The 17,101-nt window shown below is 40.8% G+C and overlaps 1 protein-coding gene across 18 annotated transcripts in view; it reads left to right on the top strand.

Moving 5' to 3' along the window:
• Positions 1–17,101, top strand: part of LOC103705708 (kinesin-like protein KIN-8B) — a 33,190-nt gene that overhangs the window by 13,542 nt on the left and 2,547 nt on the right. For 2 of the 18 annotated variants that reach the window (XM_039114512.1, XM_039114516.1), the window contains exons 2-14: positions 3,661–4,235; positions 4,532–6,260; positions 9,891–9,968; positions 10,063–10,179; positions 11,842–11,927; positions 12,956–13,100; positions 13,206–13,301; positions 14,043–14,134; positions 14,486–14,587; positions 14,678–14,824; positions 14,894–15,044; positions 15,455–15,517; positions 15,600–15,836. In XM_039114512.1, the coding sequence (XP_038970440.1) occupies positions 6,051–6,260; positions 9,891–9,968; positions 10,063–10,179; positions 11,842–11,927; positions 12,956–13,100; positions 13,206–13,301; positions 14,043–14,134; positions 14,486–14,587; positions 14,678–14,824; positions 14,894–15,044; positions 15,455–15,517; positions 15,600–15,836 (1,524 nt within the window). In that variant the 5' untranslated portion in view covers positions 3,661–4,235; positions 4,532–6,050. Of the gene's footprint in view, positions 1–2,347; positions 4,236–4,531; positions 6,261–8,838; positions 9,812–9,890; positions 9,969–10,062; positions 10,180–11,841; positions 11,928–12,955; positions 13,101–13,205; positions 13,302–14,042; positions 14,135–14,485; positions 14,588–14,677; positions 14,825–14,893; positions 15,045–15,454; positions 15,518–15,599; positions 15,837–17,101 lie in introns of those variants that run through there. The other 16 variants (XM_039114519.1, XM_026804127.2, XM_026804123.2 and 13 more) reach the window with 16 other exon arrangements.

Below are 17,101 nucleotides of genomic sequence, written 5' to 3' on the forward strand. Positions count from 1 at the left end.
AGCGCCAACTGTTGCTGGAAATTGGACCCGGGGGCAGTCTTCGGTCGAGGAGAGGGAGCGGCGATGAGTTCTCACGGCGGGGCGGCGGTCCGTCGGCGAAGCGGCGATCCGTCAGTTGGGGGCGTCCTCCGTCCGGGTACCTGCACACGAACCGGTGGCCGGGTTTTCCGGCGCCGGCCCTCCGACGCTCAAGTCAGGGAGGGGGCGAATAGTGTCGAAAGGGAGATAAATAATGTCTGTAGAGTATATCAATCTTCCAACCCCCTCCTGAGAGGCCAAGGCTCTCTTTTATAGGCGGGGGTTGGTTTACCTGCGATGTAACATGGCGAGGCCGTAGTACGGCTCGGCATGTTGTTCAGGTCGGCGCATGGTCAGGCGAATCATTGCCCTGATGTCGGCGGTGAGGGCGTCGTATAACCCGAACTAGCACGCTGTCAGACGAATTATTGCATTGGTGTCGGAGGTATGGCCGAGATCGGAGACTTATCATAGTTGACTAGACTCTGCTGGGCTGATTTGCCGTGGAGAGCTGAGAGTCCGTAGATGACAGGAGCCATGCGCATTTATGGTGGAGTAAGCTGGAGATCCGCATTTATTGTGGAGTAAGCCGGAGATCCGCATTTATTGTGGAGTAAGCTGGAGGTCCGCATTTATTGTGGAGTAAGCCGGAGATCCGCATTTATTGTGGAGTAAGCCGGAGATCCGCATTTATTGTGGAGTAAGCCGGAGAGTTACAGCGACCATGCGCAATAAATGCCAGAGGGGCGTCAGGGTATGGTCCTCGGCCAGACCTCTGAGGCGCACGGCCGTAGTAGGTGGCTGACAAGAGTAGACCTCGAACATCGGGGTTTTTCTTAGGCCGGAGGTCTCGAGGTCGGGCGTCGGCCGTCGGGTCGGAAGTTGTACGGCTTCTTAGGGGCATTTATGTCATTTGGGAAAAAAATCTTATTCTCCCCAACAGTACCCTTTCTCAGGTTTTCTTATGGCAAGATCTGAAGTTGTTTGTTTCCTTCTCCATCGCCCAATTGCTCAAATTGGTTGTGAGATGAGGTGGTTTTCTTCTCGGTAGCAGGGTGATGTCATTCTTTTTTGAGCAAATTTCAATTATATTAAGTCTTAAATTATTATGTAAAAGCTCTGATGCAAAATTGACTTAAAAAGATGCCGGATTTTTAGCTTTTAAGTAAAGAATTATAGATAATAAATTATAATAAATGATAGCTTTCAAGAATGCTTACTTCCTAGAGTTGTATGCTTTCCCTTCTGGATTTTTTCTATGGGTTATAGCCAGCTACCGCATAGAACAGACTATGCGGACATTTTCACTCAGAACGGCTATGCGGAAAGCGTCTGCATAAAGGAAACTATGCGGTCCTTGTTGGCATAGAGCGGACTATGCGGACATCTTTCACTCAGAACGAACTATGCAGAAAGATAGCTCATAGAACGGACAATGCGGACGTAGTCCGCATAGAAAGGACTATGCGGAAGTCGTCCGCATGGACGAAACTATGCAGGAGGTCCGCATAGAGGAGACTATTCGAAAATGAGAGGAAACTATGAGGATCTTTTCCGATAGGCAAATTATGCGGAGAAGTTCCGCATAGAAAAACCTATGCGTAAAAGTACGCATAGAAGAACTATGCGGACGTATTCCGCATAGAACGGACTATGCGGTCATTATCCGCATAGTCAGGACTATGCGGTCACTGTCCGCATAGAGCGGACTATGCCGTCACTGTCCGCATAGAACGGACTATGCGGTCAATAGAGGAACCTATGCGGGCCTTTTCCTATAGAGGAAATTAGGCGAACTATGTCCGCATGTGGACAAGGACCGCATAGTCCGGACTATGCGGAATCCGTCCGTACAGTTCTTCTATGCGGAAAGGTACGCATGGAAGAACTATGTGGACGGATTCCGCATAGAACGGACTATGCGGACATCCTTCGTTAAGCTCGGACTATGCGGTAGTTGTCCGCATAGAAGAAACTATGTGGAAGTTGTCTGCATAGAGGAAAGTATGAGGACCATGCTCGCATAGAAGAAACTATGTGGGGAAGGTACGCATAGAAGAACTATGCGGGCTTAGCCCGCATAGAACGTACTATGCGGACGGTTTCCGCATAGAACGAACTATGTGGAGTAGCGGGCGTCGTCCGCATAGGACAAACTACGCGGACGTGTCCGCATAGAATAAAACGTAGAGGTAACTATGCGGCCGTGTCCGCATAGAACAAAACATTGAGGTAACTATGCGACTTATCCGCATAGAATGAAATATAGAAGAAACTATGCGGAATTATGGGTACTAAAAAGTCACAGGTGCGAGGAACAGAAGTAATAATATAGAATGATTATAAATGGAGTGAAGACTGTCAATGTTTTAAAGTGCCATGCTAACCTTGACGTCGCCACCGTTCGGGCGGATGACCTGGCCGTTAACCCACTCGGCGGCGTCCGTAGCGAGGAAGCCAACGATCCGTGCGATGTCCTTGGTCTCCCCCAGCCGCCCCAGCGGGCACTCCTCCATCACCTTCCTCACCGCCTCCTCGCTCTTCCCGGCGAAGAAGAGCTCCGTCGCCACCGGCCCTGGCGCCACGCAATTGGCCGAGATCCCCGTTCCCTTCAGCTCCTTCGCCAAGATCCTCATCATCGCCTCCACCGCCGTCTTTGACGCATGGCAGGCTGGCATTTATGGATCTCCAGAGGACCCACCGCCTTCGCCTCTCTATAAATATGCCCCCCCGTACATCTGTTATTTCTCTCCCTTCTGACAGCGCGAAAGGGAGCATCGGTCGAGACTGGGAGAGGGAGGAAGGGGGAGCGATGGGAGATGAAGGAAGGAAGGAAGATGGCCCTAACGGAGCAGTGGACGAGAGGTATAGCCGCCCTTAAGTCAAGATCGCAGTGCTCTACAACTGGTTCGCCGACTAGAACAACTACCTTTTCTCGGTCTCTCCTCCTCCCTCTCCCTCCCTCCCTCCATTCTTTCTTTTCCTTCTTTTTCTATGCGTTTCTTGGTCCTCCTAGGGTTTTGATTCTTGGTCCTCCTAGGGTTTTGAGTCTTGGTCCTCCTAGGGTTTTGGTTCTTGTTTCACTTGTTGTATTGATTTCGTACGGTGGAAATTATAGGTTTGTTGCTCAGGCTAGGGTTTTCTTGGACTCTTGGAGGGTTCTAGCTTCTAGGGTCCTGATTCTTTATTCTTTTCTTTTATTTCTTGATTTATCATCTTGATTCAACGGGTTTTTCTATGAAGAAAACAATCAGAAAGGGAAGTGATGCAGGATTGGTGGCTTCCCTTCTGGTTTTTTCTATTGGTTATAGACATACGTAGTTGTGGTAGTAACAAAATGAGGAATCTAGTTATGTACATGAAAGAATCAAGAATTCAAATGGTTATCACTCTCCTATTTCCTCTTTATAACCAATAGAGGGAACAGCAGAATTTGACTCTGTTGCCTTTCCTTTTTCAGTTTCTTCTTTTCAATGAAAATTTTTATTGATTGGTCTTGATACTATGATAATCACTTCTACCAGCTGTTATCTGAACGCAAACAATTTTAGATATACTAGTGTTAGATGCTTCCGGGAAATATGCCTTTTTTTGCTTCTTAGACTATCTAATGAGGACTGTCGTTTTTGGCTGGTTATGTAGCTATTTCAGGTTTGTATTCTTAGAGTGATTCTTGGCTCGATGGTAAGGTTGCTCGATTATAATTTGGAGGTCATGGGTTTGAAACATGAAAGCAACATCTCTGCACTCAAGTGTAAGGCTGTGCGCACCTGACCCCCGAACCCATAATGGACGGGCATGCATTGGACCACTTTTTTTAGGTTTGCCTTCTTCTCATATGAATTATTTTGGATCAATGGTTGCTTTATTTCATTTGGCTTTGTGTAATTATATGTGCAGCTTGGCTAGAATTTCCTTGATACTCAGATGTATAAGGGTAACAAAGTAATATGTTGACTATGTTTGGTAGAACTAGAGGGAAGAAATGTGATTTCACAACAATTGCTCTAATGGGTTGTTGAATTGCTTTAACTTGTGTTCTCTTCATTCAAACAATTTTTTCATTAGTAATTTATTGCTGATTATTTTGCTTTTGCATAACTAAACTTGAGTAGAGCTACCTTCACTTGATCCTTGGATAAATATTTTTGTGTAAAGATGGCTGGTGGAGCTAGGAGGAGCAAGCACTTGAGTTACTGGACACGCACCAGATGAAGGTAAGGCTATCAACCTTTTCATACCCTTTGTGGTGATATTGTTAAAAAAAAAAATGAAGTGCGTTGATATATCTTAAGATTCAAGTATTTTTTTCATTGGTGGTCTTCCCAGTTTCATGTTCTATGATTTGAATTTCTTATTAGCTTATCTGGTTTTTATTATTATATTTAAAGGAACATCAAGCTCACTCTGATTCTTTAGGTAATACGAAAAGCACCCATGTGTGTTTTCTATAAAGAAAATCATGCATATAGTTATATTTTTAATTAATATGTTCAAATGTTTTGTACATTAGCCCAAGCCTTGGAAAGGGTGATGTGAAGGAGGCAGTATGTTCTTTGAAGTTTACAGTAGACGCATGTGGGAGGAGGTCAGTGTGGTAATGTCCTTGGGTTTGCCTTCTTATTGATCTGGGACACCAGGGGCTGCATTATACGGGTGTAATAATTGTATCGACCTAACACGGGTTTGGGAAAGGCTGGATAGGGCTTTTGTGTCAGATCAATGGTTGGATCTATTTCCTGAAGTCCAGGTATGCCACCTAACTAGATTTGCTTTTGATCATTGTCCCATACTTCTTTTTGCAAACAATGAAGGATCTAGGGGGTCTATTTCCTTTTAGTTTGAAAAGTTTTGGTGGTCTTGTGAGTGCATCCAGGAGGTTATTCGTCAAGCTTGTCATTGTCATGGTAATTATTTTCCAGGTGTTAGGATTACAAGGCTCCTTCAGAACACCAAGCAGACTATCAAGTAGTGGAATACCATTTGGCAATCTCTTTAGGCAGGAGCAGCAATTAAATGAGTTGATCCACTAGTTACCAGTTCAAGAAGCTCAACAAGGGGGCCTTACTAATCAACAACTAAAGCATCTCATAACCCTTTTGCGAGCATATCATTGAAATCTTCACATGCAGGAGATGTTTTGGAGGCAAAAATCCAGGGTTACCTGGTTGAAGGATGGGGATGTCAATACTAAGTTTTTTTCACCGAATTACAGTTCTCCATAGGAGTTGAAATATAATCACTATGTTGATGTCTGCCTAGGGGAACAGAATTAAAGACCAAGCACTAACTAGGCATATGCTAGTAGATCATTTTCAGCAAAGGTGGGCTAATCAATCAGTAGTGCAGGATATTGGTCTACCTGTAGTGATGCTAGAGATCACTGGTGTGCAGAATGCTACACTATTTGAGCTAGTCACAGAGGAGGAGATAGTGGATGCTATCAGGGGTATGCACCCGGACAAATTGCCATGACCGGATGGCTTTCCGAGCTTCTTCTTTCATGAATATTGGCATATTATTAAAAAAGAGGTCATTCAAGCAATTCAGTACTTTTGGTTTGGTACGATGCCCACGTCTTGGAAAAGAACTTATATAACTTTAGTTCCTTAGAAGCCTAACCTTGAAGGAGCCTATCTATAAGATTGAGGCCAAAGTTCTAGTGGATAGATTAAATCCTATCCTTTCTAATCTCATTTCACTTGAACAAGGATCCTTCATTCAGGGCTGCAATATTACTGAGAACATTTTGCTTGGCCATGAACTGATGCATTCCTTGATGCAGGCATCCTCCTCTCAAAGCCTCATGATGACATGTGTTCTAAATCCTCAATTTGCTATGTTGATCAATTGTACACCTACCTACCCAGTACCCACTGGTTTCTCCCAGCTAGAGGCCTCAGACAAGGTTGCCCATTATCACTCGTATTTATTCATTATGTGTTCTGTGGTGTTTTCTAGATTCCTCTACGTTGCAGTACAAAGTCGCATGTTAAGGACTTGTCAACTGGGTGGCGGATCTGCATCGTCATATGCTTTCTTTGCTGATGGTTGTTTATTGGTCACCAGAACTACTCTTAAGGATGGTATCTGTGTTATGTCAATTATGGATGTTTATTGCTCCCTTTCAGGTCAAGCAGTCGAGGTTGATAATTCTCAAATTATATTCATCAACTTCAAAGTTCTTTGGAATGGCTGAGAAGAGGGGGGTGTGGAAATACTTGGGGGTTCCATTATATCAGGTATGCCATTGGTTCTCTCGGATTTCAATTTTCTATGAAAAGGTGACAGATCGGATTGCGAGTTGGAAGTGGAGGGCTCTATCACTAGCGGGTAGAGCAAACCTGCTCCAGGCCGAGCTATCACCGATACCTTTATATTTCATGTCTTCAGTGCCTGTGCCTTTATCATTTATTGCCAGATTGGAAAAGCAATTTTGAGCATTTTTTGGGGGTCATTCTTTGGACCGAAAGGGACCACTTGATTTCATGGCCGCATGTATGCACGCCTAAGTCTAAAGGGGATCTTGGAATGGTATCTTTATTTACTAGACGAAAAGCTTCTTTGTGCAAACTTGCGGCCCAGCTTATACTTCACCCATATTCTTTGTGGGCTAAACTTGTATTTGCCAAATATTGTTTCACTGGTACGTGGCTCAATTATTCAAAGCCAGGGCAGTGCTCTCTCATTTGGCGAAGAATTTGTGACTGGCCCTCTTATTCAGCACCATTTTCTATGGACTATTGAGACTGGTTCTAACATTAATGTGGTAACGGACCCCTGGATTTCTACAATTCCTCTTAGTGATTGGCCTACTTATTTCAACCTTCATACCTGCAGCTTAGACTTTAAAAGTTCCAAGATCTGATTACCTGAGATCATCTATGGAATAGGGAATTACTGGCTACCTTGTTTTCAACTGAGATGAGGAACCAGGATTTCTGCATTCCTTTGGCGCAAGGATCCAGCTCTGTTGAGTAGGCTTTAATCAAGTCTCACTCAGGGACATGTATGCTTTTCTGGATCTGCAGGTGCCGACAGGTGGGCAACATAACTATAGATGGGTTTGGCAACTGAAAGTGCCATTGTGGGGGTCAAAACTCTTTGGTGGAGGCTGTTATGGGATAGATTAGCTTGTAAAAAGCTACCATGTGGGAGGGGTATCATCCTAGCATTAACACGAAGTTTGTGATCTTTGTGTTTCAGCTGTGGAGGATTGTGATCATGCCGCAGTATCATGTTCCTTTGCCGTTAGTTGTTGGAACCAGCTACGAAGCACGGGTGAGCAAGTGTTTTTCCTTGGTCTTTGCCTAGGACCATATCATCCGGACAGCTCTTCATGGGTCCATTTTATGTTCCCAGGTGCCTCGTATTCCTCTATTCGCTACTGGCCCTCTTATGTGCACTAGTTGAATTCTTACATTATTCTGATTATGTGGCGAGATCTCATGGTATCATGGCACGGCCAAATCGTCCCCAGCATCTACGCTCCTGGGTTGCTTTATTTTTGTATGAAGTTTGCTGGAAGGCTGCTCTTTTTGGTTTGTATATTTTTTTTGCTAAAGCTTACTTGTCGTATTAGTGTGAGGCATCGCATAAGAATAACCTATCCTGTTACGGTATTACCTTTATATTTGTACTCAGCGGCTAGTTCCCTTTACCCAAAAGAAAAAAAAAAAAAAAAAAAAGAGGAAAAAAAGGGACCCGGTCGGTCGGAGAAGGAAAAAGCGTTAAGAAATAAAGGCACCCGGGGAGAATACAAAGTGAGTCAGCGCTGGCACGTGGTCCCACTCCATGCCAGCCAAATGCAATAAAGTGTCCTTTACAGCTGGTGGGGTCGGTTGCACCCACCGGCTTTCCTTTGGGTTGCTATAAAAGCCTAATCAACGTGCCGGCCCCTGTCCTTTCTCAACAATCTCGGGAGTCAATTTTACCTGGTCCAATCTTTCTGTCTTTAATTTATTGCATGGCACCGTCTCGGTGGGCCCACCACTATCATTTTGTTTTTTTTCCTCCTGGAAGCTGTCCGTGTCGTCCTGGGCGCGCCAGAGACGAGACGGCGAGGGTGTAAGCTCCTGGAGGTGCGGTCCCACTGTCTCAATCCTAAAAAAGCGCTGCGAATCTACTAAAAATTTCAATGTGAAAAGCCCCTAGTAACCCTATGGTTCTGATTATTACCATACGTGCTATTTTTAAAGAGGTGAACCGCTGCTGGCTGCCAGGCACATAACCATAGTTATAAATTATAAATTCAGAACGGTAACGGAGATGATTTTGGGGATACCAGTTTTCAAGCTCTTGGAGCGATATAGACGTGAGAACATAATAGGAGCTTTTGGCATTGAAAAGAGCTCGCAGTACAAAGTGAGAAAGAAAACATTATTTAGCTCGGGTAGCAAGTGGTAAATTTAACATAGCATCAGAAGGAGACTCTTTTAAATGGTATAGGAGGAAGCTAAACGTTCCCCTGAAATATTAGTAAAAGAATAAGACTAGATATAAGGACAGATGATGTAGAAAGAAGAAAAAGGTTGCAGTGAGAGGCGTAGTACGGATGTAAGCATTGCATCACTTGTAAATTGCTTGCAGCCCTTGTTTATGGCTCAGGAATCATATAAAAGCTCAACCAGTGGGCAGCAAAAAATTCTTCATACTGTCTCATGGCTGCTTCTCATGGTTTTATTAAGTCATGTAATTCACAACCTGCCCGCTCCTCTCAGGCCGAGCCCATTCTCTCTGTCAGGTTAAAAAGCATCCAATCCAAAAACAAGGAAAATTAAAAAAAAAGACGCGGGTTCGGGTGGGGAGTGGGGTAAAAGTTTTGTTAGTGAAAGCGCTCCTCCATCAATCTCGGAGTCACCGAATCTGGAGGCTTCCCAGCGGTAACTTATCCCCCACGCCCTCCCAACAGGAACCCCCACCGGCAAGGCACTAGGCCACTAACCACTTTGGTCCTTTCCTTACATCTGCTATTTTCTTCCTCCCCCACACCCCCCCACTCCTCCCCCTCCAAAACCGCTGTAATTTCCGGAGACTTTGCGGGGAAGCGGAAGCGCCTTCGATTCTCTAAAACCTTCCTTCTTTTGACTTGCAAGTCGGTGGCCGCGCGCTGATGTCGACCTCGCCCACTCCGCCGCGCTTTTTGGCCCTTTTCGCCCTCGAAAGATCCAGCATTTCGATCGCTCCTTGGAGTCGTTGCGGCCAGGGAATGCTGGATTTCTTGCGTCCTTTTTGATTCGAGGGGTTGCAATGGCGATGTAGGTCTTGGGTTTTTCGTTCTTGCGAGGTTTCTTGGGATGAAGACGCTGGACTTTTGGAGCTCGGAGATCATTTGAGCTAAGTTTGGTGGTTAGTTGGCACAATGCGCTGGAGCGAGGCAGAGATCTGTGTGTTTGAGTCATGGGTTATAAGAATTTGGTGGTTTAGGGCTTTAGAAAAGTGAAATTTGAGGGGTTGATAGGCTTATAATATTGTCTGTAGGACGATTAATTGTGAGATGTTTTGGTGTAGATGGAGAAGAAAATGGTGAGTATGGTCGAAGGAGGTCGAGCTGCGGTTGGTTTTCTGATTGATATGTAGTGGTATTCAGTGTTATTTTTGTTTATTTAGGTTTCAGATGTCCAAGAGTTTGTGTATTTTAGGTTAAAATTTGTAGCTTTTCATCAGTTTTATGTGCAACTCTAGGAGCTGTCATTGATTTTGGGGAAGAAAGGTGCTTTTAGGATAGGTGGGCTTTTGATCGGAAATGCCGAGCATTAGAGCTCCTGCCTCGAAACAGACTGCAACACTCTTGGTTGGTCTCTCAACTATGAAAGCTTACCCTTGGTTTTTTGACTGTTAACAAATACGATCTTGCCTTTGTCTGATTGTAGGTGGCGGTCAAATGCAGGCCATTGACCGAGGCAGAATGCCGGCGGAGTCGTCATATTATTCAAGTAACTGATGACAAGGTTTGATAATTTTTGCGTTCTGTTACCATGTGAAAGCATAATTCTCTTTGCTTGAGAACAGGACAGCATGCAATGATTGATTTTTATATTACAGAATTTAGTCGTTTTGGACCCTGACCTGTCAAAGGACTACCTTGAACGCATTCAAAATCGAAGCAAAGAGAGAAGATATAGTTTTGATCATGTATTTGCACCTGGGTGCACAAATGCGGTATGCAAAATTCCTCCTATTTTGTTCAGTTGCTCAAAATTATAAGTTTCTCATGCGTTGCTGTCTTTTATGTTCTTCAACTAATGACTTCCAATTTCTATTTATGTGAATTTTATCCGGTTCTTATTCTACATCATTAGATTTAGCAAAATAGCAAGAGTATGATAGAGAAAGTAAAGCAGAAAACTGTTAGAAACTTAGAATGGTCTTGGGATATGCATGGTGACTTAACCAACATCAACCTAATTATGTATAATGCGCAGCAAAGAGTGATAGGAGTGGGTGTATGATTGGCTGGAGAGTTACAAGTTAGGAGGAGTGCAAAAAAGACCAAGGGTCGAGAAAATTAGAGGAGACAGAATTGTCCTTAGGAGGATAAAGTTTTCATCTACAAATGAAAATAAATCAGTTATTTGAAATTTATTTTTGACTTGTGGGTATATTTATACATAAAACCACCAAAAAGACTATGATTTATAATTCTGTTACTTATTATTGATAATTATTTAAATGGTCAATTCAGTTTGAATAGCACCAGATCTGTTGACTTTGAGCACTGCATCATGGGTTCTACTCCAATCATGACCCAAACTAGCAAGGAAAGCTTGGGACGTTGCAGTACCATACCCTTCTGTGGTCTGGACCTCATCCATGGGCTTTACCTTCAAGTGAACTCCCTATCATTCGGTCTGAAATTCTCAAATGTCATACAAAAGAAATCTCTCGACACAGAGCAATTGAACTCCTATTGTTACTTTATCAAGATCTTCTAAGAGAAAGGATATCTGGAGGGTTGGGAAGGAAAAGGAAATGGATGTGTGATAGAAGGGGGGGGAAGATTAGAGCAAGGAATGGGTCTCCTGGAGGAACTGTTGGACTTGTACAAATGGAGGGCAACTCTTGGAGGAGCTGTTGGACTTGTACAAATTGAGGGCAAAGTGATGGAGAACTCATGTACAAGAAGGACCTGAAGATGCTCTAGTAAAGAGAGGTTGGAAATTGCAAGAAAGGATTTGGGAAAGCATGCAAAGTTAGAGGTGTCTTAATAAGAATTATTGGCAAACATGGATTTTTTTAAGCTGTCAGCAGTTAGTTGGTAAAAGGGTCATCACGATTGTGAAGGTAATATAGCTGGCTTTGAAATTTGATTGGCTTACAATCATAAACTCTTTCGATTATTGGACGTTCCTCTCTTTCTCGTGTAGGGGTCATGCCCCTGATGATTCTGAACAATTCATGGGAGTCTTTGATATGTCAATTTAGTAACTAATCCTACTCTGCAATATGCATCTTTCTGTACTTCATGCATGGTATGCTGTACCGTACCGCATACCGACACTATACTAGTGTGGCACCGGTACGGGGTCCGATACTGATACGGCGAACCTTGAATTTATGTTTTTTAAGATCGGATAAACTTGAGGACTTCTTTAGTTGATAGATCGACTGTTGAATATTGAAAGAAGAAGGGAGTGTGAACATAAACTTCCTGTCTAAACCTTTACAACCATAATACCTCTATTCAAGTATAAGAAATGTTGATATACTTTGTTAGTATTTTGAGTGAAAACTGTGGTTGTAGCATTACAATTTTGGAGTTCTAGTGCTTTCAACTTTTGCGAACATATTTATATGTTTCCATTTTGCATTTGACCTGATCAGGATGTATATAGGAATATCTCATCTACAATCGCTGGGGTCATTCAAGGTCTTAATGCAACTGTGTTTGCATATGGTTCAACTGGAAGGTACTATGTTTGATATTGCTTTCTTAATCTTTTGTATTCTTTGATATGTGACTTCCAGTTTGCGTAGCAGATGGTGTGATGATTTTGCACTTGGGCCATTTACAAGACTTTAAACAGTAATACTATCTCGAAAAAATTTGAGTCTGTTTCAGTAAATCCCCAACAACAAGGAGCAAAACAGTCAGTTATTTGTTATTTTTGATTTATTATGAAGTTCACCTTTGAAGTGCAACATCATCTTTTGCTGATCATATCAAAGTGATTAATCATATTGCCTTGGAGTTACTTATTGCTTTTGTTTTCTAAAATGTTTGCTATTTTAAGTTTCTAAACAAAGAGTCCTCATTGATTTCAGATGGTTCCATCTAGCACTTACTTTTTCTAATTTTTATTGGATAAGTATTATTATCTTTGTGTACTTACCTATCTGTGAATCTTCTAAATATAAAAGATGTTAGATTTTATAGTATATAATTCTCATGAAGTACTTTGAAACTCTCCTATGAGCCTTCTGAGATCTAAAAAAAAGGTCATGATTTATTAGCTAAATATAACCTTCTATGCAAAGACATGGGCATGATAGCATTTTGAGAAGATAAGTCTTGTTATTTTGAACAAAATATTTCAGGCCTAGTCTTTAAAAAATGAATGGTTTCTACATGATTATAAATGCAAGGCATCAACATGATTGTCCCACATAAACCACATAGTACTTGTTAATTGTATTATCAACTCACCAAAGTCAAATTTTTAATGTCAATAACCTTTTCTGAAGTTGAACCTGTTTGGATTCTGAACCTTTTAATGGCCAAAAGAACTGCTTACATTGTTCATTTGATGGTTCTCAAATTTCTTGCAAACTAGCTATTTTCTCCTTTCACTTTGAAGTCTTTTTCTTGTAATTGCAATTAATATATTATATGCATAAAATAGATATTACAGAGCTTCGCATGTGACTTACAATCATGTAATTGGATTTTAAGACTGTTTTTCTCGATATAATCGTACTTTTTTCTGCATGTATACAGTGGGAAAACATACACGATGGCTGGCACCCGTAAAGACCCTGGACTAATGGTTCTTAGCTTTCACACAATTTTTGATCTTATCAAGAAGGATGAGAGCTCAGACAACTTCGAAGTCTCTTGCTCCTATCTTGAAGTGTACAATGAAGTATGACATGCATTGGCTGTATTAAGAATGTTGCAGTGTTAATTGTCTTTAATTTCCTACTCTATAAAGAATTTTGACAACTTTATTTCCCCCATTCATTTCCAGGTTATCTATGATCTGCTTGAAAAGTCATCTGGACATTTAGAGCTTAGAGAAGATCCGGAACATGGAATAGTGGTTGCTGGTTTGAGAAGAATTAAGGTTTTTTTCCCATTTCCTGCCACATTTATATTTTCTATTGTGAAATATAGAGGGACTTTATTTGTCAAATGCCTTCATTTATATTGACATTTGTTGTTGTTCTTGTTTCCCCCTTCTCACTTGGAAGCATAATGCTAGCTTTTTCAGCTGTGTTTTTGCTAGTTTCCTTCTGCATTTCACAGCATGTATTGGTGTATGATTTTTCCTTTTATAGGTACTTTTCTGAATGAAAATTTTGAGTGTGATACTAAAATGAATATAGAAGGAGATTTGCACCAGATGCTGTTTGTGGAGGTATGGAAATAAAATATGAAAGCATTTTATGACTATATGTAAGTTGATGAAGCAAAAGAAAAGAAAAGAAAAGAAAATAGAGCACAATAAGATTATATCGTTTTGGCTAAACATGACTACCTTTATTTTTACCCTTTTGACTGAAGAGGTTTTGTCAGTGATACTCATCAGAGTGTCTTATGCTGTATTGTTTCTCACTTCTAGTGGGATGCGCTTTTCTGTACTTGTGTCCAAGTTTTTGTGTTACCAATCTCTTTTCCAATATTCGGAGTGTGCTATCCTGTTTTGTGGATCTCTACTCTCTGTTCTAATATTATCTGATTATTATATTTACTAGCACTTCATGTTTTTAGTTATCTTTCTCTGAAATTTGTGTTTATCCCTGCATAGTATTATTACTTGTTTAAACTTTTTTTGATCATTTCTTTGATATTTCATTCTCCTCAGGTCCAATCAGCAGATAAGATTCTTGAACTTTTGAATGTTGGAAACAGTAGGCGCAAAACAGAAAGCACGGAAGCAAATGCAACCTCATCACGGTAAGTCTTGTTTTCACAGTCAATTGTGTTTTTGCTTTTTTCCCTTAAATATTCATGGCAATGTTTGTGGTATTTCCATAAATTGTGCTTATCTGAGTAGTTAAAGAGTTTTCAGTGACATTTGATTACTAAAGAAGATGAAACTGTTTTGAACCATTTCTTGCCTATCAATTTTAGCCTGTATGATCTTTGTGCTACTATTCTAACATGTTTTGTTGCATTATATTTACACGTTCCCTCATTTTATTGTCTTTGTGATAGTTCGTCAATTCTGTGATGACATTTATGGACAGCATGGTGTAATATCTGCAGAAACAGTAAACTTCTCTCTTTTTCTTTCTGCTTTAACAGTTCGCATGCTGTATTGGAGATCACTGTGAAGAGAAAACAGAAAACCCAATATAAGAGTCAAATTCTCTGTGGAAAACTTGCATTAGTTGATCTTGCTGGCAGGTGGATGGCTACATACAAACAATTTCATCTGTTGTTATTGGTCTCAGTTTCCAGAATACGGAAAATTACATCAAACCATCTTATGCGCAGTGAAAGGGCTTCTGAAACACACAGTGGAGGGCAAAAGCTTAGAGATGGAGCCAATATTAACCGTTCACTCCTTGCTTTGGCAAATTGCATCAATGCCCTCGGCAAACAACAGAAAAAGGGACTTGCTTATGTTCCTTATCGCAACAGGTACCTGAATGACAATCATAAAGCATACCTTTCCTTTATTGGTAGCCAATGCTGAGCTTTTTTTGGCAGTAAGTTGACCCGCATTCTAAAGGATGGACTCAGTGGTAATTCTCAAACAGTCATGGTTGCTACAATATCACCTGCTGACGATCAATATATCCACACTGTGAATACCCTGAAATATGCAGACCGAGCTAAGGAGATCAAAACACATGTTCATGTAAGGGCTAATTATGTGGTTTGAGTGCCAGCTCCTGTTATGGTAGCTTTTCATATATATTCATTTTATCCTTGTCCAAGCAAAAATACATGGAAGGAGTATAGATAAACTTTGTTTGTAGAAACTGCATGCCGAAACTATGCCTTCTTGGCTGATGGTAAAACTGTTATGGTAACAAAAGGGACAAACATGAAAGACCCCCCTAAAAGGAACACCTAAGTGGCTCAGCATCTCAGCTGTCAAACTCCCATATTTCCAAAATAAAGCAGAATTATTGTGTATACCTAGTAATGTCAGCATATGTATCAGAAATGTCAAAAAATAGAAGTTAACTGTCTATATATTTCTCACTCTGTCACATAAAAATGATGTTATTGGCTACTAGATTCTTATTTTGGTTCTTTTCTCAGAAAAACATTGGGACAGTTGATACTCATGTTGCAGACTACCAAAGGATGATTGGAAATCTTCAGGTTTTCTTTTGCCCCAAAAGAATGTCATTTTTCTTCTTTGCTTTGGAAGGAGTGAATAAATTGGTTGACATATGTTACACAGGTTGAAGTTTGTCGTTTAAGAAAGGAACTAGCAGAGAAGGAGTCCCAGTTAACTACAAAACCTGCTGAAAAAGCTGCAGATGATGAGCTATCATGGTTGAATATTTTAAGCCGTGAAACTGGTGAAAATGTTCAGGAGCGCATTAATCTACAGAAGGCTCTCTTTGAGCTTGAGGAAACTAACGTACGCAACCGCATTGAGCTCCAACATCTTGATGATGCGATTGCTAAACAGGAGGTCTATACTTTCCATACACCATTAAATTGACAGCTTTTATTCTAGTTCTCTTGTTTTTTGTAAAAGATTCTAGTTCTTTTCAATCATTCTTTTGATCATAGAAGTTAAGTAAAACACTATTTTTATCTTCCTTTTAGTATAGCTTAAGCAATGAACAAGAAATCAGGAAGAGATATGGAACAAAAAAATGGTCACATGGAGGTCAAACCTGTAAAATATGTGGGCGAACTACTTCTTCTCCTATTTGAATCTGCATGCAGAAGCCATACTGAAGTTTTGAGATAGTATTGAAACATAAACAAAGTTGGTGGGGTAACACTTGATAATTAGTGATTTCCTCCCATCTCTGCATGTGCTTCATACTAAAGTATTTCAGAATTGAAGTATGTTGTGAAGTATTTCCATTCCGATTTTGCAAGTTATGGTTCATATTGTCATTATGAACATAAAAATATATTGTTAGGTTTGGAGCTCAAATTTTGGAGAAAACGAGGTTGGCGAGTTCTTAAAAAGGTTTTGGAAATAAAATTTATTTAAAATTCTAATTGCAAAAATTATTTTCCTTTCTGAAATCTACATTGCATATCATGTTGATAGGTAATGTTCAACATACTCAACAGAATCCCCAGATGTTGCCTCGAATGAATTGCACCTTGTGCTTGGAATCTATTAGATGACTTGCTGATTGCTTCCTTAATAAATTCCATTTACTCTGCACTTTAAGCTCTTCTGAGTGTGCTTCTTAATATGTTTCTGGATTTTGTAGTTAATTTCTCCCTTGATAGCAGTCCATTTCACTTTTGATAAATTTCTGTTTGATCCGGAAGAAATTTGGGGAGCATCAGTCGAAGCATGAAAACCTATTGTTTTATGTTATTGTTTATCTGTGTGATGTATGTGATGCGTGAGTACACCCACACAAGCCCCTATTTGTGTGGGTTTGTGGTAGGATGTATGCTTAAAATGGTAGGATGAATACTCTATCTCTAAATAATAGAAAAAAAAAGAAAGAGCAAAAGCCCCAAATGGCTCTCCAGTTGCAACTCATACAATATATCTAGAGAATCTCTTTAGATATGAGTATAATAAAATATATAGGCGAAGGCATCTAACTTTCTGATGTTCTTGAAGCAAGTAGGCAAGGGCGATGAAACTGAATCCAATTGGGTTGAGTTCAGGTAAATATGTAGTACAAGTATAGATCATCCTCAACGAAGGGAGTAAATTATGCCACTCAGAGAATAAAAAAGTAAAGGTCAAGACAT

The sequence above is a fragment of the Phoenix dactylifera genome, chromosome 16 (genome assembly GCF_009389715.1).
Source record: "Phoenix dactylifera cultivar Barhee BC4 chromosome 16, palm_55x_up_171113_PBpolish2nd_filt_p, whole genome shotgun sequence".
NCBI lineage: Eukaryota > Viridiplantae > Streptophyta > Magnoliopsida > Arecales > Arecaceae > Phoenix > Phoenix dactylifera.